The sequence below is a fragment of the Rhagoletis zephyria genome, unplaced genomic scaffold (genome assembly GCF_001687245.7).
Source record: "Rhagoletis zephyria isolate East Lansing unplaced genomic scaffold, Rhagoletis_zephyria_1.1 Rzeph_scaffold_01267, whole genome shotgun sequence".
Classification (NCBI taxonomy): Eukaryota; Metazoa; Arthropoda; class Insecta; order Diptera; family Tephritidae; genus Rhagoletis; species Rhagoletis zephyria.
This window is the reverse complement of record NW_016158351.1, coordinates 99562-124986: the sequence shown is the minus strand read 5'-3', so window position 1 is coordinate 124986 and position 25425 is coordinate 99562. Positions and strand designations below refer to the sequence as shown.

General features: G+C 34.1%; 3 protein-coding genes across 3 annotated transcripts in view; 1 reads left to right on the top strand and 2 right to left on the bottom strand.

The window, feature by feature from the left end:
- The window catches only part of Vav (Vav guanine nucleotide exchange factor), a 64022-nt gene that overhangs the window by 3731 nt on the left and 34866 nt on the right, over nt 1–25425 (top strand). The gene's annotated exons all lie outside the window — the stretch shown is intronic.
- On the bottom strand, nt 11355–12407 carry LOC108363402 (trypsin delta/gamma-like). The gene is made up of 2 exons (XM_017616760.1): nt 12112–12407; nt 11355–12049 (listed from the first exon to the last, which is right to left on the bottom strand). The coding sequence occupies exons 1-2, from the start codon at nt 12375–12377 to the stop codon at nt 11509–11511; spliced, it is 807 nt and encodes a 268-aa protein (XP_017472249.1). The 5' UTR covers nt 12378–12407; the 3' UTR covers nt 11355–11508.
- On the bottom strand, nt 16605–17594 carry LOC108363400 (serine protease SP24D-like). The gene is made up of 2 exons (XM_017616759.1): nt 17254–17594; nt 16605–17184 (listed from the first exon to the last, which is right to left on the bottom strand). The coding sequence occupies exons 1-2, from the start codon at nt 17577–17579 to the stop codon at nt 16644–16646; spliced, it is 867 nt and encodes a 288-aa protein (XP_017472248.1). The 5' UTR covers nt 17580–17594; the 3' UTR covers nt 16605–16643.

The following is a 25425-nucleotide window of genomic DNA, read 5'->3' as shown; positions in this document are numbered from 1 at the left end:
CTTTCAAACGTTGGTACACAGTTTCTTAGGTTAAGAATGGAACTCAAGACTACATATTAATTGAACTGATAAAATTAATTTTGAAAAAAATGAATGATATATACATAATTTTTTAAGTTGATCTTAATTCCAGTATTTGGTACTCAAAAATATCATACTTAATAATGGATTTGTGTTCCCTATTTTTCGTATTTTCAATCTTAGTCCGATTTTAAGTTCAGAAATGCTAAGACCGAGTACAAAAAACTTGATTCCTTCTCTCAGTGTACATATACAGTGCTGCCGTTGTGCGACTAAAGGGGCAATTTAACCCTTTTTAAGCGCCAATACCCTTTGACCCGACTGGAAAATTTTGATTTTTCAACCCTTTTCCAAAATTATGTGCAACTTTTGCCCCTTTTCAGAGATTTTTTTAGGAAATATTAACAGAACCATGCTATTAAAAAAAATATCCTCTTGCAAGTACGAAAAAATGCATCACTTAAAACTTTTAAAGTAATCGCAACTTTTCCCTTGCAGCAACTAGATTTATGGTTATGCTTGCAACCCTGTTTTGTGCAAGGCTTGTCCCGCTATTTTCTTTTCAAATTTAACGGATTTATTCTTTTACTAGTAAAGAAAACCAAAAATAATATTCTGACCCCTTTTTCGTCAATTACCCCTTTTTTGTGACTTTCTGAAAATTCTCAACGGCACACTGTACATTCATATGTATGTACGGGAATGGGTTAATTTGTACTCGGAAGATTCAAAGTCGTATTGGTGGGAAACTTTACAGTGTAAAATTTTGCCAATCTAGAGAGGTTGTAATACTAGAAATGAAAATATATTCGACTATCATCTTGTTAATCAGAGGTTCAAATCATTTGGAACGAAATGCTTCTTTCATATTTTGTTGTTTCTACTTATTTATAGATTTTTAAAGCGATACCTGATACATCACTTTCTAGGGCATGCACTGTGTTAAGATAAACGGGCGATGCGATACTGGACCCTTTCCCACTGGGTTCTTACCATCATGCCAATTTGTATGCATTCAGAACACCAATACATCGAATGGGCGCCCACTGCCACCTGCCGCATGTCTCGTAAATCGCATGCGTGTGTGCTTGTACTTATACACAGTATTGGCCAATACAATAGCACCCCCATTTCAAAGGGATATTGCTTGCCCCTCAACTTTTTAAAAGACTACAAAATAATGCAACAAACTTTCACCCAAATTTTAAACTGTTTTTCACAAGTGCTATAGTTTTTCTGAGTACACAGTTTTGTAGCCCATTTAATTTTAGTCTAATGATGTGCAAGTTCCTAGTAGCTAAGAATTACCGTTGATTTTGCGGATTTCTTCCATATAAAAATGAATTTTTTTATTCGTTATATGGAAGCAAAAGCGACAAAAAAAAATAATGCAGTTTTGGTGCGCATTTAATTCTAGTATAATAAAGTGCAAATTTCAAGTTGCTAAAAAATCTCGTTGATTTTTGAGAATTTGTTGGTTGGTTGAAGGTGTTTCACGTTTTTCCGTACAAAGTATGTTAGACAATTTTCTTTTATATGGAGGACATTGTCAGCAAAAAAAATAAAAAAAAATTTTCAAAAATAGAAAGAATTTTTAGCAGCTTGAAACTTGGACTTCATTATACTACAATTAAATGGGCTATCAAACTCAATACCAATGATTCTGATAAAAAATATTTGAAATTTGGGTGAAAATCTGCGTATTTTGTGTAATTCTTGTACAAAGTTTGAAATCTGAATTTTTGTTTAACCAGCTAGACATTTATAAAGAAATAATAAACATTAAATAAATAAAAGACAAATAGCCAAAACTGGTAAAAATATCGCACTCCTATTATTTTGTGGATAACTGTACATATATGTCTACATTTGTTTGTATTATGTAATGCTAATGTATTTATTATGTCACTTAAATGCTAAGCGAGGTTCTGTCATTGAATTTTGTTTTGTGGTTTTGGTTGCTGATGGTATAGCAGTCTGCTAGTTATGTTCACGCGTCCGTTGTGTTTGTATGTACATGTTTACATTAGGGTGGTACGAAAAATGTATGTGAAAAATTAGAGTCGGAATTTTTATGCTCTCTGTTGTTCTTTATCGATATGTGTACCCCTATTTTTTATTTTGAAATCCAAAAATATTTAGAGGTTGCTGTAAGCGTTCAAGGTTTTCCATGTAGGTATTTTATATGAAAAAAGAAAACAACTTTTAGTAGAAATGGTATCAAATTCTTGAAAATCAATATTTTTCGATCGGAAAACTCTGTTTCTCTTCAGGAGATTTCCAATAATAATACGCAATGGTTTATTTAACAAGTTTTCACAGTAACTATATTTTTTAGGTCCGCCAAAAACCCCAGAAAATGGAAAAAGGGGACCAATAAAAAATCTTTAGTATTAAAAACGATTACTTATAGAAATAATTGGGTATTACCTATTATTGAAAGTCTTCAGAAGTGCACCTGAGTTTCCCGAAGGAAAAATATTGGTTTTCAAATATTATATACCATTTCTACTAAAAGTTGTTTTTCCCCATATAAAATACATGGAAAACTTTGAGCGACTTCTAAATATGTTTTGATTTCAAAATAAAAAAGTAGGAGTATATTTTTTCGGTCTAGTACAATCCTAGGGGGCGAGAGCATTAAAATTCCGATTTTACTTCTTTTTTTTTACCACCCTATTGTACATACATTCACTGCTTTTTGGCTCGCTACCATTAATGGCCAATAACCGAATTTATGTATGTACATTTATAGAATGCATAATAATAAAGTTTACGTCATTGATGCTGCTGCTGTTCTTGATGGCACAAGGACCAGTTCAGGGTCAGACTTTGCACTGCTATACCATTTTTACGTAAAAATCAAATCCCAACGGACTTCTTACATGCGAAGTGCTATGCGTTGGGTAACCGTTTACACGCAAAGCTCATTTAACAGATTCCTTATGTGACAACTGTCATGCAACGCTAAGTATGCATAATTCCGAACGGCGATCGTATTTTTATGAGAAGCTGTTTTTCATGACAGAATGACACTCGGAGGTTTGCCATTGCCTGCCAACGGGCGACCGCTGTTAAGAAAAAACCCTTTTTCTATATTTTTTGCGATGTTGCTTTGACCAGGGCTTGAACCAAGGCCGTTCGGAGTGGAAGCGCGCACTGTTTACCACTACACCACAGGGGATGTTTGGGGGTTTTTAGTAAAATCAAATTGTAAGGTTTAGATATTAAACTTTACATTTTCAGTTTTGAGATGCCTTATTTTTTGGATATTTGAATTATTTTAATTAATTATTTTCCTAAAGTAGGAGAAAAAACTGTAATAATGTCATAAATTTAACTTTAACTTAGAATAACCGTTTTTAAAAAAAATATGAGAGACCTTTTTTGTAAAGCGTTTAATGTCCTAAAAAAAAGTATTAGGCTGCCCATCGAAAACATTTTTTTTTTTTAAATTTCACGACCCTACTTTCTAATTTCCTTCCTTTTTATGAGATATATTATTGCCTATTTTTATAGATTTCTCAAAAGTCATTTAGAGGTTGCGACTTGTCATTTTAGGTCAGAAAGTACGGTTTTGTAGATTTGTCAGTTTTCGACTGACTAGTTTTCATTCAATTTTAAAGATCGAACTTGTTGTGAGGATAGGATTTATATGCCTTTAAAACTATGTATAATATTGCAGTGCAACACTCAAAAAGTGAAGGGAATGAGACCAGTTGCATTCATTAAAAGAGGTAAAAATATATTTCCATTATATATCGATTTGAAGTTGTGAATTTAAGGTTCGCAATTAAACAAGTTGGCCCTGTACTTGTCCATTGTCCATTGTGACTAAATAGTGGGACATTTTACTCCAGATTGTGAATTTTAACTATGCCGTCGGAACTTATACAACAGCGCAAGATATTTTTTTGACATAGAACGTTAATTAATGAATAAAATTGCTTCAACAAAAATACCAAACGATTTCTTAGTTTAATGTAACTGTCATTTGAATGAATGTGACTGGTGGGACACTGAAAATAACTCTATTTTACCCTTGTGCACTCAAAGATGAATTTTAGCCAAAACACTTAATTTTCACGAACGATGTATTTGTGTTGTTAAATATGAATTATGTATACGCTTTCGTTTTCAATAAAAATTAGGTTTATATAATCTTCATAGAAATATTAACAAATATTTAAAGTTGTGACTGGTGGGAAATCTCCTTGTGACTGCTGTAAAGTAATTATGGATAAAATAAAAGTTTCAGTAGACAAAAATTACAACTTCTTTTGCTTTTTTTAATATTTTCCCACGGGTTAATGAAATTTAGTAATTCAAAAGGAGGTTACTACTGAAATAGTGATAATTAGGGCATATTTAAATTTATGTCGTTTTCTTCTTGTCAATGTTTTGGTATTTTTACTTCCTTGAAACACACACTCAAAGTGGCTGTGGTTGAAATTCACTCGGAAGTGAATTGCAGACCCTGCCCATTTATTCTATTTAGGGCCAAATTCACAGTGCGTAGTAATTCAGAATCGGCAGTTAACTACAGATTTTCAGTACAAAAAAATCTGAAAATAGTACAAACAGCCCCTAGCAAGATGCCTGTAGGCTGGTGTAGCTCTGGCTATTGCTATTAGGATACAAATTAGAAAACGGATTAAAAGAGAAAATTTATGGATTTTCTTGTTGCTGCCTTTTTGGTTTGTATGTTAAGTTAATTGCCGAAAACAAATAGAATGTTGTAACATTATTGACTGTGTTTTATGGTACTTACTAGTAGCATTGGTAGTAATCAGTATCAGCTCGTCATAGTCATAAACCAATTGCCCTAGATAACATTACCAAAAATGCTATTTGTAACACTATTTTTTTTATCATTTTGCTAGTTTTCGCGAGGTTATGAATAATGCAGATAAGGTATTTTATTTATTTAAACTGCTGGCTACTAGTCGTTGTAAGCTCTCGGGAGTAGGGCGTACAGTGCGGAAATTTAACTTTTTTCATGACGAATTCTAATACATATCTCGAGAACGAGAGCAGCTAGCGAAAAAAAAATCAATTTTGAGATAGAGAATTCAGGAAAAAAGGTTTGGTGGATAAAAAAATTACATTGACCTTTCAAATGGCCTACGAGGTTAAGGGGTTTTCATTTTTTTTTTTCCTTTTTTGGCCTGAAAACAGTATGCAGTGAATCTTTTGGAAAGTTAAAAAACATATATTTTTGCTGTTCTTGCGTCAAGGAATCCATTTCTATGGTCGTAGGAACCGAAAAATGCATTAAAAAGATTTTTTCTTAAAGTTCATTACACCATTTTTTTTAGACCAAATAAATATAGAAAATCCAAAATTTTACCTTTGAAGGTCACATTGAATAAAAAATTACCTTGACCTTCAAAATGATCCTTAAAAGTGAAAATTTTGAGCTTTTGCCTTTTTTTTTATCTAAAACCAACGGTTCCAGCGGTACAAAGGCATTTATTGTACTTAGTACCGCGGCTGCTGCATGCACCTCATCAACTCCACGCCGCCGTACTTGAATAGCTCACAACGTCCGGATATTTATATCCGCGTATCCTTTGGGTAGCAACCAAACACCCTTTTGGGAGCGAGCTAAAGTGAGGAGGCGTAAAACTTCGCGTGCGCTGGGTTTGGGTCCCGCCCCATGTGAAAACCCCGCCCAATTCCAACAAAAAACTATAATAAATACATCAAAAAGTTTAGCTTATCATTTATAGCCTCATCTCATCCAAACATTTATACAGCCAAAAACTCAAACCTTTAATCTGTTGAATAAGCGGCAAAATGTATGCTACAAGCCTGTACTTAAACTCGTAAACAATTAAATTTTGTATGAATGCGTTTGCTGTCTCATTCGAGGCGTGGACGCATACGCACAAGTACGCCAACTTTCATGCTCTTAAGTGACTATTAAAAATTGAAAGCTCGTAAAGAAGTATTACAGCAGCGTGATTATGTGCATACATACGTAAGCTGACTTCACGCCTGTTTGTATACTACATATCGTCGTTTAAAGTACAAAACCGCGTATTGTGATTCTGCAAAACCGCGTAACTGACATTGGCTGCCAAAAATTGGATTTGCTCACACAAGCTCTTGGCTCAATCCTTATACATTCGTCCTGAAATATACTAGGCAGATATGCGATTGCTTTATTTTGCATTTTGAAATATGAGTGTTTTTACACTCTAGAAAATAATTTCTACAACTTCACATACGCGGTTTTGCATTTTGCTGATACGCGGTTTTGCATTTTGTTGAAACGCGATTTTACACTTTAAACGACGATATATATGTATGTATCTTTTACTCGTATCATTACATGAGTTGTGCAAGCTTAAAACTACAGTGCTGTGCAGGTAAAAGTTACTACTGCATACATATTGCTAATTATGAATAATTAACCCATACAAATTGGACAAATACAAAAGTTATTCACCTTCTAATTGAGGACTTAAGAGCTAGACCTTTCTGATATTTGAAGAAAAAAAAGAATAAAAAAATACTGCTTAAAATGCATTACTAGCTGGAGGTACGCCCTTCTAGTTGTCTTTCAGAATAGGAGGCAGCATCACGTATATGGTTTGACACCAAAGGTTTATCCATTAGTTCCACTAAAACTATTCTGGTTCCGTTTATCCGGAGGAAAAAGTTATCGTTGACTAAATTTAAATGAAGCAAAATACCTGGGGTCAGGCTGGATAAGACACTCACCTGGAACGCACATTTGATTGCAACCGTCAACAAGGCGATGGGTAATAATCCCTAAATTGACTTACTGACAAATGACTAGTACAAAACTAAGTAAAATGCACCGAATGGTGTGCATTGGTATAACGAGGGCTTTTCGGACCTGCCCTGCTGATGCACTCAGTACTGTCGGGGTATACCACCCTTCCCAATCCTAATAGAGAGTGAAGCCACCCTTTCGGCTACGAAAATCCTAAATACTTCCGAATTGAAACCAGAAACATGACAGTTCACATGAAGGTCCTAACGAAAATCACAAATACACCTATAATGCACATGGGGGACGCAGTAGCTCCAAAACTAGTCATTTCTAGGAATTTCAAGGCATTTATTGCGGACCGCGCATCATGGAGTACAGAAAACCCTTCATCAAACCAGACGGTGAAGATTGGTACACGTACAAAAAAAAATTGATTTGAAAATTGGGTATGCCAGATTCACGCAGCATACGACATGTGGCAAAAAGGCAAATAAAAAGTTGTTCTGACCAGCTTTTCAATAGTTCTAGAGTTCCTGAAAAGGAAAAAAAAGTTCTGCAAAATTACGGCAAAAAAACACTTTTTTCGAAAAAGTCGAAAATGTTAAAATTTTGAAAAAAATAAAAATTAAACCTGTTCTGAGTAGCTTTTCAATAGTTCTAGAGTTCCTGAGAAGGAGAAAGAAAGTTCTGCAAAATTACGCCGAAAAAACACTCTTTTCGAAAAAGTCGAAAAAGTTAAATTTTTGAAAAAAATAAAAAAATTAATCTGTTCTGAGTAGCTTTTCAATAGTTCTAGAGTTCCTGAGAAGGAGAAAGTAAGTTCTGCAAAATTACGCCGAAAAAACACTTTTTTCGAAAAAGTCAAAAAAGTTAAAAATACTATAATAGAACCAACCCTGAAAATTAATATGAAAATCATTTTCAAAAGCGGTTTTCAGCATCTCCAAGAAGCAGTGGATGATTCCCGAAAATCTGTATTAATGTGCTGCGGCGAGACTCCAACTGTCGATCGATTTTACGGAATCCATTTATTCGTTGACACAGATGATTTCACAAATGACGATTATATCAATCTCAACAAAATGACCCGAATACCACGTCAGATTCGAGACATACCAATGAAACTGATAGTGGAAAGGGAGGTATATGAATTGAAAGGCCTTGTACACTACTTTCGGGCAGGATGGCACTACGCGGCATACACCTGGTTGGTACCGGTACGATGATATGAAAAAAAAATTATCTCATGTTGAAGAAAACGAAATCGTTAGCCCAAGTATGGTTGTGTATATAAAAGAATACAAATTCTGAAATGAAACATAATGAACTGTGAAGTATAAATTTTTGAATAAACATTTTTTTCCGTAATTTTGCAGAAATGGTTTTTCTTTTCAAGAACTAAGAACTTTTGAAAATCTACTTTTGAAAAATTTAACTTTTTCGACAAAAAAGGNCCGTAATTTTGCAGAAATGGTTTTTCTTTTCAAAAACTATAGAACTTTTGAAAATCTACTTTTGAAAAATTTAACTTTTTAGACAAAAAAAGTTTTTTCTGCGTAATTTTGCAGAACTTTCTTTCTCCTTCTCAGGAACTCTAGAACTATTGAAAAGCTACTCAGAACAGGTTTAATTTATATATTTTCAAAATTTTAACATTTTCGACTTTTTCGAAAAAAGTGTTTTTTTCGGCGTGATTTTGCAGAACTTTCTTTCTCCTTCTCAGGAACTCTAGAACTATTGAAAAGCTACTCAGAACAGGTTTAATTTATATATTTTCAAAATTTTAACATTTTCGACTTTTTCGAAAAAAGTGTTTTTTTCGGCGTGATTTTGCAGAACTTTCTTTCTCCTTCTCAGGAGCTCTAGAACTATTGAAAAGCTACTCAGAACAGGTTAAATTTTTTATTTTTTTCAAAAATTTAACTTTTTCGACTTTTTCGAAAAAAGTGTTTTTTTCGGCGTAATTTTGCAGAACTTTCTTTCTCCTTCTCAGGAACTCTAGAACGATTGAAAAGCTACTCAGAACAGGTTTAATTTTTATTATTTTAAAAATTTTAACATTTTCGACTTTTTCGAAAAAAGTGTTTTTTTGGCGTAATTTTGCAGAACTTTTTTTTTCCTTTTCAGGAACTCTAGAACTATTAAAAAGCTGCTCAGAACAACTTTTTATTTGCCTTTTTGCCACATGTCGTATGCTGCGTGAATCTGGCATACCCAATTTTCAAATCAATTTTTTTTTGTGAAAATATCCAGAACTTTTTTTCCCCTTTTCAAGAACTCTAGAACTATTGGAAGGCTACTCAGAACAACTTTTTTTTTTCGTTTTGCGTCATACCGTATGCCAACTTCACAGACATAATCAGATCGCCGTTCTAATCATTTTGGTATAATTTTTCATGAGTATGTCTTCTTCTTTTGGTATTTACAAAAGTCGGATCAAACCTATAGTAAGTACCATGTCTCTTTCATGAAAGGTAAAAATTTATATTTTCTTATGACAAGTCAACGGACACAAAATATTAAAAAAAAAAAATTTACTTTAAAGTGGTAACTTTTATCTGCACAGTACTGTACTATTGTAGCCAGTGAAGTATTCATACCTGCAAGGACTTATACGCAAACGGAAACCCTCAATTCATGTTTTCTAAAGTGTTATTAAATACCACAAAGACGAGAGTAAAAGTGAAGTGTGGTTGTGCAAATGTTGGCTTATCAAGCAGTATTTTATTTAAAACTGTTGAGCTTCTACGTTATTTTAAGTTATTTTGTGTAACATGTAACATGTGGCAATTTTTATGTGCTTTAGTGGGAGGGGAGTGTGGAATTGTTTATTTAGGTTCACCAAGAAAATTTTCCTTTTTTATAACGCCAAAAAGTAAGGAAGCCACACATTAATCTTGCTGAAGTTGTATATACATACATTTGTACATTCATACATAGGTACATATCTACATATGTTTATACTTAAACAAATCCTAGCGCATTGTGCGTCATGCTGTGTCCTTGGAAAACCACAATGTAAAAGTAAAATTCACGGTCGCTTAATGAGTGGAAGAAATACTTATTTGTGTCCTAAAATATGCAAATAACGGTACATACTTATCTAGCGCCGCACAGTGATTCAGCCATATACATTTTTTGGAGAAACTTAGAAGTAGTAGGCGTAGAGTTTAACTTTTTTGTATGTAACCTCTAAGGACATAGATCAAGAAGAAAAAAACGATAAATGGTTTTGATCGGTTTATTTTAAAGCATACCTCCAATACAAACCTAACCTCAAAAACGCTTAGAAATAGAATTAAAAGCGCAGCGATGAATGCACGACTCCGAAATTTTGACCAGATATTTGTAATGATAATATAAGCAAACGCCCTTAAAATGGCTGTAATCGGTTTATTTTTACGCACACCTCTCATATAAACCTAAGCTCAAAAAGATATAAAAAAATAAAGAAAAGTCCTAGTAATATTTAAACTGCATACTTGTGCAGGTTTAGTTATACAAAAATGGAAAGCTGAAAATCTAAGTATGTTTATAAAAATGATGCCTCACGGTGGGTAAAACCGTTTAGCCAACCTTCAAGGTTAAATAAAAAAAGTATAGTTTAAAAAACTAAAACCTCGTAGTCGAGTTGCTAAAGGCGCGTCCTTCTATCGATTCCTAGTCCGAGCAAATAATTTTTTTATGCTAGAAAGGTCTAAAAATTCGTACCAATTTATACATTTTGCTTAAGCTAAGAAGAGTCCAATGAAAAGGAAGCATTTTTTGTAGAAAAGAAAACGTTATTAGCTTCCAGCTCTCAAGAAAAATCGCAAGAAATATTTTTTATTATATCTGTACACGTGCCTTACCGTTGTTGTAAATTTTCTTGAAGAAATAAACATACCTAATGCTATGTAGATTTGTTTCTTGAGAGCTTTATACTGATTAAGAAATTTTAAATTTTCTTTTTTTCTTGGGGCTGGATGCATATTTTTTATACATACATTAGACCGGTTCATAAAGTATAACTAATACACATATATGTATATGTATATGAACGCTCTTGTCGCGAGGAGAATATTTTTTTTTGTTCCGAAGTTCATTGACCTAAAATGGTCTATCTAGTTCTTACCCGCCTGTTCTCTGTTCTTATCCGCCTAATGTACCACCCTAATGGCAGTAAATTAACGCTTTTCAAAAATCATTAAACTTATGCTAAGGAAGTATTTTCTCTGTATGCACATTGGCTCACAAAATTATGCGCTGCACTTCGATTTGCCTGAATTTTTCCAGAGGATGACTTCAGGATGAAGTCGAAATATTGGCAAATAAAAACGAATGCAAAAACTAAAAATTTCTGTCTGATTTAGATGTGGACTTGAGCTCGGAAAATATTAAAAATTGTAGAAATACAATTTTTTAAAACTTATCCAAAAAAACAAAGCACTTCATTTTCTTCCAGTTAATGGGAGCAAGTAATATCGTATAGCTTTTCGATCGCAGAACCCGAATTCGAGGTCGAAAAAAAAAAATTTGCTCGTTTTTTTCCAACCTCAAGAAATGCACTATTTGTTGAATTTCGAAAATTCGAAAAGTCCTTAGTTCGCAATTAGTCTCTTCTAAATTTATTTACAATGGTTTTAAACACAACTAAATTTAGCTTAAAATGAATAAATGATTTAGTACATACCCTAACTGACTTACACAAAATCTGTGTAGTTATTTCGCTGTTTTTTGGTCTAAAGGGGCTAGCATTTGTTTTAAGCACCACAGCAAAAATCAACATCAGAATTTCCCCGTATCCAGTCTCTGGTTACCACAATATTAGTAAAACCATCTGGCAGATCGCTTCCACAACCGTTAAGTCCGAAAGATGATACACCAATTAGCACTCCGCGGTGAACTGCCGGACCGCCAGAATCACCACCACAAATACCATTGCCGGCACTTTTGGCAAGGCATCTCATCGACTCAGCCAATACATTCATACGTTTAACGCAAGTGTCATGATTTAGTGCCTCCTCTGTATTATACTGCAATATATCGGCCAGGCCGCCACTCGACACTCCACCCCAGCCGGTTACTGTCACTGTTGAACCCTCGGGCACTTCCATGCTAGCAAGTGGTATCGGTTTTATGTTGTTATTAAAATCCAGTGAATGGCTGAGCCTCAGCACAGCGATGTCGTAATTAAATGAGCTATAATCGGGATGGATCTTCACCTCAGCCACTTGTATTTCCACGCCACCGGAGTTAAAATTTACAGTGCCAGCACGAATCCAGTAGTCTGAAGGGGAATAACTGAAGAAGAGATAAGCTGATCGAAAAACTCGGTAGTTACTGTGTATTAAGTCGTTGCTTACCCATCCACACAATGAGCCGCTGTCACTACATAATTTTGTGAGATGATCGCGCCACCACAAACGACAATGTACCCGTCGCCATGACGTGTCACCAACACATGATAAGGAAATTGTCCTACGGCAGCATTCTGGCCTCCATAAATGCGGCTTTGTGGTAATTCAAGCAAGGTCGGGGATGAGGTGCTGTTGGCCGGTGCAGCCTTTGTGATTGCCACTACTTGAAAAAGGATGACAAAGAATAGAACGGAAATTTCCTTGACTTCCATGTTCGCTTCGGCTAATCGTCGAAAATGAATTGAATGCTTTAACGCTTTTGACTATGTTTTATATAAGGAAAAGTTCTTCTAATTACTGCTTGTGAAAATAGCTTACATTCGCAATTTGCTTTGTCTATGGTTGATAAATTGCCGATTGGGTAATCTATTTACAACGTTTTCAAAGAAAAAGTTTTCACACATTAGATAACTGCCTATAAAATGTGATCGCCTTGGCATTTCAAGAGAATTTTTTTTTGCAATATTTATAATAATTTATTCTGCTCTTGAAGCTTTCACATAAAAACAAAAAAATCTTTGCCGGTGATCGACCTGCCTCTTATCAGGCTTCCTAGCTATAAAAGGTGCGACTGGGGGTGGAGCTCCAGCAATTTATTGGCTAAGTGGTTAACCTCTTTAAAAAGTGTGGCGGGATACTTTGTTCCAATTGATTTTAGAATTGAAGTCAGTCAACTTGAAAATGTTTATTTTATTTAGCAGTGGCGCGAAACTTATAAACGTCTAGAAGATATAATATTAATAGTATGTACAAATAAAATGCTAAATTGCAAATATGAATTCAACCTTTTGTTTGATACCCATATTGTACACATTTTAGTCGATATTTACGTAACTGGCTGAGATGTCAAAATAACAGATATCCTGCATATGTATAAAAAACTTCTCGTAAATAACACAGGTTTTGTAGGAAAAACTTTCTCTCACTCTCACTTTTATCATTGACAATCCCACCCTACTCCTAAAAACAAAAACAGTGATATTTCTTTTCCAAATTTCTTTGCAAGTTTTAGGAACATTTTTAAATTTTAGTAGTGACATGTTTACCTTTTAAATTTGAAGAAATGCAAGACAAAAAGGGTGAGAAATTTCCTTAAATGCCGAATAGTTGTATTTATTGACATTCTTGGATACCTATTGATTTTGTCAAGTCGCTGTAAGGGTAAATGAGTCAATGAAGGTATTTAGGCATTGACCTACACAATACAATCCCGGTGTCCCCGAATGGCACTTTGACGCAATATAATTTTGGCAAACCGGGGCGCCGCACCGAAATTGCGCATATGGAAACTGTGCATTTAGACATTATTTCGGTTTCAACCGAAACTGTGCATATATGCTTTATTTCGGTTTTTGCCATATGCATTATTTCGGGTTTAAACCGAAACTGTGCATGTGCACTACTTCGTTTTTTTTTTCATATGCATTATTTCGGTTTTAAAACGAAAGTATGCATATGCATAATTTCGGTATTTTCTCATATGCATTATTTCGGTTTTCAACCGAAACTGTGCATGTATGCATTACTTCGTCTTTCACATATGCATTATTTCGGTTTTCATCCGAAACTGTGCATGTATGCTTTATTTCGTTTTTTGCCATATGCATTATTTCGGTTTTTGTTATGTGTATTATTTCGGTTTTCTAACGAAAGTGTGCATATGGATAATTTCGTTTTTTCTAATATGAATTATTTACTTCTACTTAGTAAGGGTTTTAATCCCTAAGCGCGGCTGAAAGCCGCCTACGCAGAGAAAAGTTCTGCGCAAAAATACTTCCGCTCTTCTTTTCCGGCAATACAGAAAGAGGAATTCTACTTGGTAAGGGCTATAATCCCTAAGCGCGGACGAAGGCCGCCTAGGCAGAAAGAAGTTCTGCGCAAAAATACTTCCGGCCCCCTTTTCCGGCAACACAGAAAGGAGAATTCTACTTAGTAAGGGTTATAATCCCTAAGCGCGGCCGAAGGCCGCCTACGCAGAAAGAAGTTCTGCGCAAAAATACTTCCGGCCCCCTTTTCCGGCAACACAGAAAGGAGAATTCTACTTAGTAAGGGTTATAATCCCTAAGCGCGGCCGAAGGCCGCCTACTCAGAAAGAAGTTCGTTTTCATGTATGCACTATTTCGGTTTTTGTCATATGCATTACTTCGGTTTTGAGTCGAAACTGTGCATGTATGCATTACTTCGGTTTTTGTCATATGCATTATTTCGGTTTTGAACCGAAACTGTGCATGTATGCATTACTTCGTTTTTCTCATATGCGTTATTTCGGTTTTCAAACGAAAGTGTGCATGTATGCATTATTTCGGGTTTTTCATATGCATTATTTCGGTTTTCAACCGAAACTGTGCATATATGCATTATTTCGGTTTTTTTCATATGCATTATTTCGGTTTTCAAACGAAAGAGTGCATATGCATAATTTCGGTTTTTCTAATATGCATTATTGCGGTTTTCAACCGAAACTGTGCATATATGCATTATTTCAGTTTTTTTCGTATGCATTATTTCGGTTTTTTTCATATGCATTATTTCGTATGCACAGTTTCCATATGCACAGTTTCAGGGTGCCACTTACGGGTAGGGTTGCTTCGAGAGTAGTCGTATCAAAATTGCATGGCATTGGTTAACACTTTCGACTCGACTAGTGAATTAAAACGAAAAAACTTCGCAGCACTGGATAGTTTTCGACGACTTTCGTCATTTACTTATTTCAGCACGACGTTAGGTAATGCCAATGTTGTCGAGTCGTTCCGTTTAGTCTAATTTACGACTTGCGCAATGAGGCTGAATATTCACAATTATTTTCATAAAACAATTTTTGCATTAATTAATTATGAAAATATAGTTCATTCTATAACATCTGTGTTCGTATAGAATAGTAGGTTATGTCGGTAAGCTGGCTTTAGTATAATGCGGCATTCCCTACATTTTTTAAATGACAAGGAATTTTTTGATGAGACTTAATAAGAATATTGACTTGCTAGTATTGGAACTATTTCTTGCACGTTTATTTGCCAAAAGTTCTTCAACGGCTCGGCCCCAGTGCGTCATTCGCAATCGTATACTGCGAATGCTACATTATACTAAAGCCACCGTTTCGACATATGCTATTATTCCATACGAACACAGATATAAACCATATAAATGAAAGTTTCACACTTTATATAACGTTCACAAAAACTTAACAAATTTTTATTAAAATTCCAAAAATTCTAGAAAATGTTCGAGTGTGCAGTTTTGTAGGCCATTTTAGTCTAATGAAGTTCAAGGTTCAAGTCGCTAAAAATTACCGTTTTTTAGATTTTTTTTGTGCGTTTTCTTTTATATAACGCATGATCAAAATCTATTTTCATTTATTTTTTTTGAAAGATAATTAAATTCTGAAGAGGTTTAAGATGCTACCTTTTAATTTCCATTTGTTAATATTAAATGTTTTACTGCTAAGAGCAGACAAACCGCCCAATTCTATGTTTTCTTGATAAATTTTTTGTAAAGAAATTTCATCAAGATTTTTATCAAGTAAAAGCTTCGTTCGCATTCTGTGTCAATATTTATAAAACAAAAAGCTCTACGATTTCCACATTAGCGGAACTGATTTCCACATGAGTGGAACTGATTTCATTGTCACATATGAAAAATATGAATTTAAAAGCGAAAAAGCTTTTGACTGCCGTAGCCGAGTAGGTAGAGATGTCGACTATAATTCCGTGTGTCGCAGGTTCAAATGCCGGCACATGGAGTATTTAATTGTTAGAAACAAATTTATTAAGATACAAAATTTATACATTTCACATGAAATTTCAATTTGTCAATAGCATTTTCAATCTTGATAATTTATCAAGAAAAGAGCTTTTGATTTCTGTGCTAGAATACCAATTCTTGATAAATAATAAAAAAGTGACAAATTATAAAGATTTTAAATTTATCAAGTACACAGAATCGGGCTGAAAGTATCAATTTTGAAGAAAACCCCATTTAAATCCAAGAATGAAACTATGTACGAAAATTAAAAAAAAATCTGCAAAGTTTCAGCAAAATCGCAAACTTTTTAATAAGAATTTAAAAAAAAATCAGGTATGCACTTTTCTAGTCCATTAAATAATAGTGCATTAATGTGCAAATTTCAAATGTCTAAAAAATTCGCGTTGATTTTTGAAATTTTTTTTTACTGACTGTCCTACGCATTTTGTTCCATATCAAGTATTTTCAGTTTTTTTTTCTTGTGCGATTTGTTTTCGTTTTGGGGAGCACTATAATTGTTTTCAACTACCTACTACTACTACTACTACTACTTTACCTAAACCGGAGAATCGATTTTCTTCAAAATTGCTACTTTCTCTGCCCTTTGCTCTAAAAAATTTTAATATAAACAAATAAAACATTCAAGTACCTACAAAAATTGACTCACTTAAACCCCGTAAAAAATTTAGTGAATTTCTGGTAGTGCTTTTTTAATTTGAAGTATCTACATATTTATTTTAAGCAAAACAAGTACAATCAACATCAGAATTCGCCCGAATCCAATCTCTTGCAAAAACAACGTTGGCAAATCCATTTGGTATATCGTTTCCACAATCGTTAATGGTGAAAGTTGCTAGACCAACTAGTACCCCATTGTAAGCTGCTGGACTTCCAAAATCGCCATCACAAATACCATTACCAGTACTCTTGGCGAAGCATCTCATTGAATCAGCCAATTTGCCAATACGCTTAACACAGTTATCGTGACTTAGCGCTTGCTCTGTATTATACTGCAACACATCGGCCAATCCACCACTCGACACTACACCCCAGCCGGTTATAGTGACCGATGAGCCCTCAGGAACCTCAGTACTACCAAGTAGTATCGGTTTTATGTTATCGTTGAAATCTAGTGGACTGCTGAGTCTTAGTAAAGCTATATCGTTATTAAATGAGCTATACTCAGGATGTATTTTCACCTCAGCTACTTGAACTTCTACGCCGCCCGAGTTGAATTTTACGGTACCCGCACGTATTGAGTAGGATGTGTTGGAATCACTAAAAAAGAGATGAGCTTATAAAAAAAATGCTGGTTATTAGATATGTATGTGTATGTAAGTAGCTTACACCTGTATACAGGATGCCGTTGAGGCAACATAATTTCGCGAGATGATCGCACCCCCGCAGATGGCGATGTATCCATCAGCGTGCCGTAATACTAACACGTGGTAGGGGAATTGTCCTTCGGCAGCATTCTGCCCGCCATAAATGCGACTTTGTGGTACCTCGAGCAAGCTACCGGCGAAACTGCTATTGCCTGGAGCAGCATTTGTTGGCACGCCCACTGAAAGGATGAATAGGACTGGAAGTATTGCAACTTTACTCATATCCATGTATCCCAGTGATAATTGTAGAATGCGAAGTGTGTATTCTAACTCATTTCGTCGCTTCATATTTATATAGCTATTGGTAAAAGTTTTGCTAATTAGTGCGAGTAAGCGCATTAAAAATCAATTTACGTACATTTTACGTTTGACATGCGAGTTGATTGTTAATCTTTTTCCTGCTTAACTAATTTGTTTACAAATCTCTTACGAAAAGAATATTTTTTTTTTGTATTTTTACAATTAATAATCTCGCACACTTTTTATGTATTGACCTAAGATAACAATTTTTACTTATTACTGAATTTGCCGAGCCCCTATTGATGTCCCACCAAACTCGGTGCGAACATTACTTAGGGCTTGACTAAGAAACCCGTTGAAAATTTTTGAAATCAGAACCACGCCCACCTACCATATAACCGCAATTTACAGAAATACGAAAAGTGCGATAAATTATTAACTATTTAAGCTAATTTGCTCGAAATCAATATATGCCATGACCACTTAGCAGGAAATGATACTTAGGAAATTTATTTGAAAATGGGCGTGGCACCGCCCTGTTACGCCTACATATGTGTGTTATCGGTAACCGGTTTATCAATTTCTACCAAACTCGGCGCATTTATCAACCTTGGCACAAAAAAGCAATATGCTGAAAATTTCTGATATCGGACTAAAATTACTGCCACTTACGATATAACGGTAAATTTCAGAAAACTCAGATTTTTCAATAACTAAAGACTAAAGACGCCAACTTACAACGATCACTTAACAAGACACAAGATTTTTGATTTTGGTTAAATGGGCGTGGCACCACCCACTTATGACTACATAAATGTATATCGATAACCGCCTTACCGATTTCCACCAAACTTGGTCCAATTATTTCAATAAATCATAGCATATTATCGAACTGTTTTGAAAAATACCCCTTGCTTATCATGCAGTATACTTACGATGACCATCCGTCCTTTATTTAAAAGGACAGTCCTTTATTTTAACCCCCTGTCCTTTATAATTTTTTTCAAAATAAAGGACGCATTTTGTCCTTTATTTCTTAAACGGTCCTTTAAATCGGCTCTGCATTTTTCAGAGATAAATTTTTAAACGCAGAATATGAAAAAATAAAACTGTCCCTTATAAAATATAATGAAAACCTTTGCCAGTTTGTTTCGCACCCCACTTAAGGGTTTCTATTTAATCCGTAATCTTTGTACAATCTATGAAGTACAGGGAAAGTTCCACTGTTCCACTGAAAGAGAACAATAAATCCCCTACTGCACAGTGGTTAAAAACTGGCATTTAGTGTTCGTAATTCACTGGAGCCTTAATTTTTCACTTAATTTGATTAATTTTAATTTTTTTTATGAAAGCTTACGATATTTGCAACAGACCGGTTGAGCCTAATTTCTGAACTTTTATTTGATTATATTAAATGTTTTAGTGCAAAATGCAGATAAAGTAGTAATTTTGAAGAAAATGTATTTTCCGGTTCCAGTTAATAAATGTTACATAAAAAAAAACTAGTTAAAAACAATTGTATGGCTCTCTCAAAAAAAAAAAAAAATACACAAAAAAATTGAAATGTTGTAAAAAATGTTCACCAAAATAAATATTTTTTTGGTTTTAAGTAAAAATTAGTTGAAAAATGAAGGCTCCAGTACATTATGAACATTCCAATTCCAATTTTGAACCAATGTGTGCTGGCTTCGTTGTGCAGTATGAATTATGGTAAACGCATTTTGGTAGCAAAGGAAGTCCTTGAAAAGGATTTGGCTTAATTTTTCGCTACAGCAGGGGAACTTGTACATATAAATAATATAATTAACTGGTGAATATTTGATTTAAGTTACGATATGGGTAAGGTACTTTTATCATACAAGTTGTATGTACGTATTCCCAAATCATTTTGAAAAAATCCTTTATTTTACGTTGGTTAATATGGTCACCGTAAGTATACTGAAAGGTGAAAAACGATATTTTATATGTGCGCCGGGTATCTAATGTTCGGTTTCGTCCGAACTTATACTTCTTTACTTGTTTTTTAACCGACTTCCAAAAAAGGAGGAGGTTATCAGTTCGTCGGAATATTTTTTTTTATATTTTTTATATTTTTTTTAATTTTAATTTTTTGTTTATGTATGTTACCGCATAACTTTGGACCACGTCAACCGATTTCGATAATTCTTTTTGCATCGGAAAGGTAGTGTCTCAGAGATGGTCCCATACCAATCTGGTTAAGATCCGATCAGTGAATCATGAGATATATATATAATTCAAGTTTTTCAGTTGAAATAAGCTGGGGACACTTGTATTTGTAGGGTACTATTGAATTTTTTCTGCAAAAAATTTAAATTTTCAGCCACTGACACTTTTTCGTTTGAATAGTTTCTCCTGTATATCNCTATTGAACTTTTTCTGCAAAAAATGTGAATTTTCAGCCACTGACACTTTTTCGTTTGAATAGTTTCTCCTGTATATCTATGCATGCGCATTTTCTTAATCAACTATACCATAGGATTGGCTCTTTTATACTTTGAATATTTTTAAATCGGAAAGAGATAACTTAAATTTTTTTAATGGCGTAGTTTTGCATCACTTATCTGCCATTTTGCATCAAAAAATAAATTTTGAAAAAAGTGGTAGTGATACGTTTATGCTTTAGTAAGAGTACACAACTTCTATCGCAGCACTGTTTTCTATAAATAATTAAAAAATATTTATTTTTAGATTTTTAGTAACTTTTTTTCTTAAAACTAAGAAAGCACTACTAAAAGTTCACAACAATTGTTTTCCCTGTTATTTGACAAGTTTTTACTTGTTATAAAAAAAGTTGTAGCTATCTTTGGAGGCAATTGAAGCATAATTTTGTCTCCTTTTCTAGCAATACGATTCGCTTTCTTTAATACAGACAATTGTATAAAATTCAAGCGAAATTATATTGTGTCGCACGTTGTATTTAGGTCATCTTAAACCATCTTATTTCAAGCGAATTCAACCAAATGCCATAGATTTTCTATGTCTGCTTCTACCACAGTAACTTTCTTAGAAAATTTAGATTTTGTGGAATATTTTCACTTGAAGCAATTTCATGGCACTTAAATCGGAGTGGTTTGCAATCGGTGCTAAGCCAACTTTTGCAATGAATTAGAAGGAGTTTTCTGCTGTGCAGTAATGGTAAACGAGGAAGCACTTTGACGCAGCATCAAGTTGCAGCTTTGCCCATAGAAATATTTACCCAATAAACATTGGGCTTTGTTTAAAAATTCGAAAACGATCGGAAAAGCAATATTTTTTTAGATAACTAATGTGGAATAGATTAGTATTCGATTCGAGAACTAAGCCATTCTCCAACAAAACGGAACCTTCGTTATCCAATGTATTTTTCCTTCGTTATGAATTCGAAATCCAGCCCATTATCCAATTAAAATTTGAATAAGAGAGAGTTATTTTCTTTTGTTTCCCTTCGAAAATGAGTTGGGTTTCACATCCTCTCTTGTTACTATGGTTTTCAGTTTTTTTTTCGGCCCCTCGATTGTATTCCCAATACACCTTTTCTCACTTGGCGATTTTTAGTAATAACTCGACTCCAGCGCCACCTGGCATTACTTTTTTGCAATAGTATTGCTCATACTGTTACAAATATATACAGTGGTCGAAATTATTATAGCCGCACCAAATTTTGGCAAGTTTTAACATATTATTTTTATTGTCATTATTTTGGTTATTTTTTTATAAAAATATAGTTCATTCTTTAACAAAACCCGTGCAAATCCAAGTTTAAAACTTTGTGCAATATTAAAAAAAAAAATTCAACAAACTTTCATAAAAATTTCTAACTGTTTTAATTAGATTTCCTAGAAAGATTCTGAGTATGCAGTTTTGTAGCTCATTGAATTCTAGTACAACAAACTACAAGCTTCAAATGGCTAAAAATTACGGTTGATTTTTTAGAATTCTTTTTTGTCCCATTTGCTTCCATATATTTTCTTTTTATATGGATGTAAATCGAAGCATCCTGGACAAAGAAAAAATATATAAAAATGTAACGGTAATTTTAAGTAATTTGAAACTTGTACTTTGTTAAATATTAGCTAAATCGGATCATAAATAAGATTTTTAGTAGTAACTCAACTCAGCTCCAACTGGCGGGTTAAATTGTGAAACTAAACCATCCATAAAAAGACCCACTCAAACACACACAAAAAATGAGTATACATACATATCTCCATACGAAGTTCCAGAACTGTACCAGTATGAAAAATTCGGTTTGTATGGGTGCCACGCCTCCTTTTCAAATATCCCCAATTTGCGCTATCTGATCTACCATGAACACTTCCAAAGACATGCCGTATGGTTTGTATGGGAGTTGCCACGCCCCCTTTTCCAATAGCTCCAATTTTCCTCCAAGGTTATGCGATTGAATTCCTATACCGCAATACCTAGTTCCAGTATTCTACCATTCAACGCCCCCTTTTCCAATAGTATTTCGCCAATAGTATGCGATTGATAATATATATCTGCATACCAAGTTCCAATACTCTACAGTAAATATTTCCAGAGATATGCAGTATGAAAAATTCAGTTTGTATGAGAGGTGCCACGCCCCCTTTTCCAATAGCTAACACTTTTTTATCCAGGAGTATGCGATTGATTTCGTATATTTCCATATCAAGTTCCAGAACTCTACCATGAACACTTCCAGAGATATACAGTATGAAAAATTCGGTTTGTATGGGAGGTGCCACGCCCCCTTTATATATCGAAATTTTTTAGCCCATAACCATCCTTGGGACGTGTGCGGTAGGTGTCCGACATTTCAAAAAAATCCGTTCAGCCGTTCTCGAGCTTTGCGAACACAAAAAATTGGTTTTCAAAATATATATATTAGTATAGATACGTACATAGGTTTGTAGTTTTGTGCAAATATGTTATTCTTGTGGCGCGTGTTGGCTTCGGTTCTCAGCAGTTTTAAATTTAATAAACGTGGATGGAAGGTTCAGAGGAGCTGAAACAGCTGTTAAACATTTATGTACATGTGTAAGGGTTTCATAAATGCCATAAAATACAATTTGCACAGCACGACTTCGCTTGAATATATATTCCATATACACATACATACATATGTATAAATAAGTTTATATGTTCATATGTATATGTATATATATCTTAGCCTCAGTCTGCCGTATGCTCCGGTTGCGGTCTTCTAAAACCTCGATATAATAGGATAGACCACCATCATACGCTGGATAAAATTCACATCTGCAATATGCATTTGCTTCCACCCACATTTGGTTGGTTTGTTTATTTGCACTGGCTTTTCTCTTAAATTTTGTATATTACTTGTATTTTCCAGTAATGCACATATGTATACATCCCATATGGTTTCCATTTTACCTTCATAGTAATATGTGCATACATATGTACATGTGTACTTGTATTCGTGCTACGTATCATATATATTGCCCTGCAGGAAATGTATCTAACTATAAGCTAACTTTAAGTTGATTAGGAAGAATCTAAAAGTCACTATTATCTGTATATTTTCTTTGACGAAAGCTAACTATATTTCTATGGCGATGACTGCGAAATAGTCCTCTGCATTTGATGTAACTAACTTGTAACTAACTACTTTTGGACATAAAATATCAATTGGAAGAACAACATATTTTTTTTTATTTTTTTATTTATCTACTTTATTTATTTTATTACATTTCATATTTGTTTACATATTCTGCTGTAGGTGGTCCCATATTCGAACTCCGTAAGCTATAACTGCAAAATGATAATATGAAATTTCGATCTTCCTTTTATTTGTCCCCAGTTCGAAAAAGTATTTGCGAAGTGCAGGATATTTTAATAGAAACGCGTTTAAAGAAAATAATCTCCTGCATTACTTGCCTACTAGTTTCAAGTAAGCTTTTTGTAGCTAACTACAAGTTATATATTTTATAGAAATCCCGCAAAAAAGCTAACTACAAGTGGGTTATTTTTTATCAATTGATTTTTTTTCTGCAGGGTTCATTCATCAGAACTTTTTATTATATTTTACGATTGCGTCTTTTACAGAATTACATTTATCAATAACTAGCCGGCTTCGCCACGCGCTGGGTGTGTATATATGTATGTACATAAACGCATTTGGAGAAAATACAAAAATGGTAACCCTATTTGAAAAAATAAAGCGCTATTGCACACCTAATGACCAAGGCCTTTCATTTGATATCTCATGTTTTTAATGCAAAGAACGGCGTAGATCTTATAATTTTTTATTCTATTCAAAAACATAAAACCTTATTGCACATCTGGAGGCCAAGTCCTTTTATTTGACAACTCAGTTTTAGTCCAACGAACAGCCCACATCATATAATCTTTCGCATAGGTGGCAACTCTCTTCGAAAAAATAAAACTTTATTGCACATGGGCCAAGCCCTTTCATTGGACACCTCATTTTTTTTATAATTGAATGAACTGTGCAAATGTAATGTCTCTAACAAAAAATGCCTTCAGGTATTATATGAAACTAAAAAAAATAAAAGCTTATTGCACATCCAGAGACGATAATATGGATATTATCCTTTCACTTGCTACTCATTTTTTAGTTCAACGATCGGTGAAGATCTTAAAATTTTTTAGAAAGGTGGCAACCCTGTAGAAATTCTAAATACCAAAGGTCACTCTCAACAAAACAACTTAAATCTATCTTTCACAGACTAACCAAATAGCATATGTCGATAAAATATATTTTACCGTCAAAGAGGAAATGGTTACAATACGAAAGAAATATTAAAATATTTTATCGCTATTCACAACCTTTTAAATGTCTAAATATAGTTCATTCTATAACATAAACCATAAANGTCTATCTTTCAGAGGCAAACCAAATAGCTTATGTCGATAAAATATATTTTACCGTCAAAGAGGAAATGGTTACAATACGAAAGAAATAGTTATTAAAATATTTTATCGCTATTCCCAACCTTTTAAATGTCTAAATATAGTTCATTCTATAACATAAACCATAAAAATCATAATTTCACGCTTTATAGAAAATTTTCGAGTATGCAGTTTTGTATTCCGTTCAATTTTAGTAAAATAAAGTGCAAGTTTCAAGTCGCTAGAATTACTATTGATTTTTTAGAATTTTTTTTGTGGAGGTTCTTGGGCATTTTCTTCCATATAAAAATAGATTTTGATCACGCGTTATATGGAAGAAAACGCGCGACACCCTCCAGTAGCGAATGTCATGCACATTAGTCACTTAAGTGTCTTGTACGGAAAAGTTACGTCTTAAATGACTTTGGGCTCCATTTATATGGAAGTCGTTCATGACTCTTTCATATAAATGGTAATTTTGTCGTTGATGTCATCTGCATGAATTTGTCAGGCAGTGATCATTGATGACATTCAAGTCTGTTATAAGTCTTTGATAGGAGTACACCTGAATGCATTGTCACCAGTATGATTGTCAGCTATATGTCGTTTAGGATTCACAGCAAGTGCGACGATGTCACGAAATCCTCATTAGTGACGATGTTACCGGTGACCATTTTCGCACTGGGAAGTCAAGCACAATAACGAACAAGGTTGCCAAAATGTTTGGATATACTTATCCGTCCAATCCATCTTACCAACTTACCAATTGGAAATGAACCTACCAGTAGGAAAAGCCGGTGTGTACCAACACTGACATATAGAGCTACCAATTCCTTTCGATATTAAGAAGCTCATTCGGGTAAAAACCTCTTGTTGCTTTTCATTAAGCCAAAGCCCCTATTTTTACTACCTCTTGTAAAATCTCTGCAAGTCATTGAAACAATAGTTTTCCAAGCGAGCGTAATCTTCTTCTACCTTAAGCCGGGAAATGGCATAACAGATGTTGCACATTATCTACTTTCTCTATGTCAACTATGTT

Bases quoted from the DNA above. Each gene is read 5' to 3' on its own strand.
- LOC108363400 (XM_017616759.1), bottom strand. From the start codon at position 17,579: ATGAAGCGACGAAATGAGTTAGAATACACACTTCGCATTCTACAATTA. The intron at 17,185-17,253 runs GTAAGCTACTTA...TCTCTTTTTTAG, and splicing joins ACGGCATCCTGTATACAGGT to TGATTCCAACACATCCTACT.
- LOC108363402 (XM_017616760.1), bottom strand. From the start codon at position 12,377: ATGGAAGTCAAGGAAATTTCCGTTCTATTCTTTGTCATCCTTTTTCAA. The intron at 12,050-12,111 runs GTAAGCAACGAC...TCTCTTCTTCAG, and splicing joins GCGGCTCATTGTGTGGATGG to TTATTCCCCTTCAGACTACT.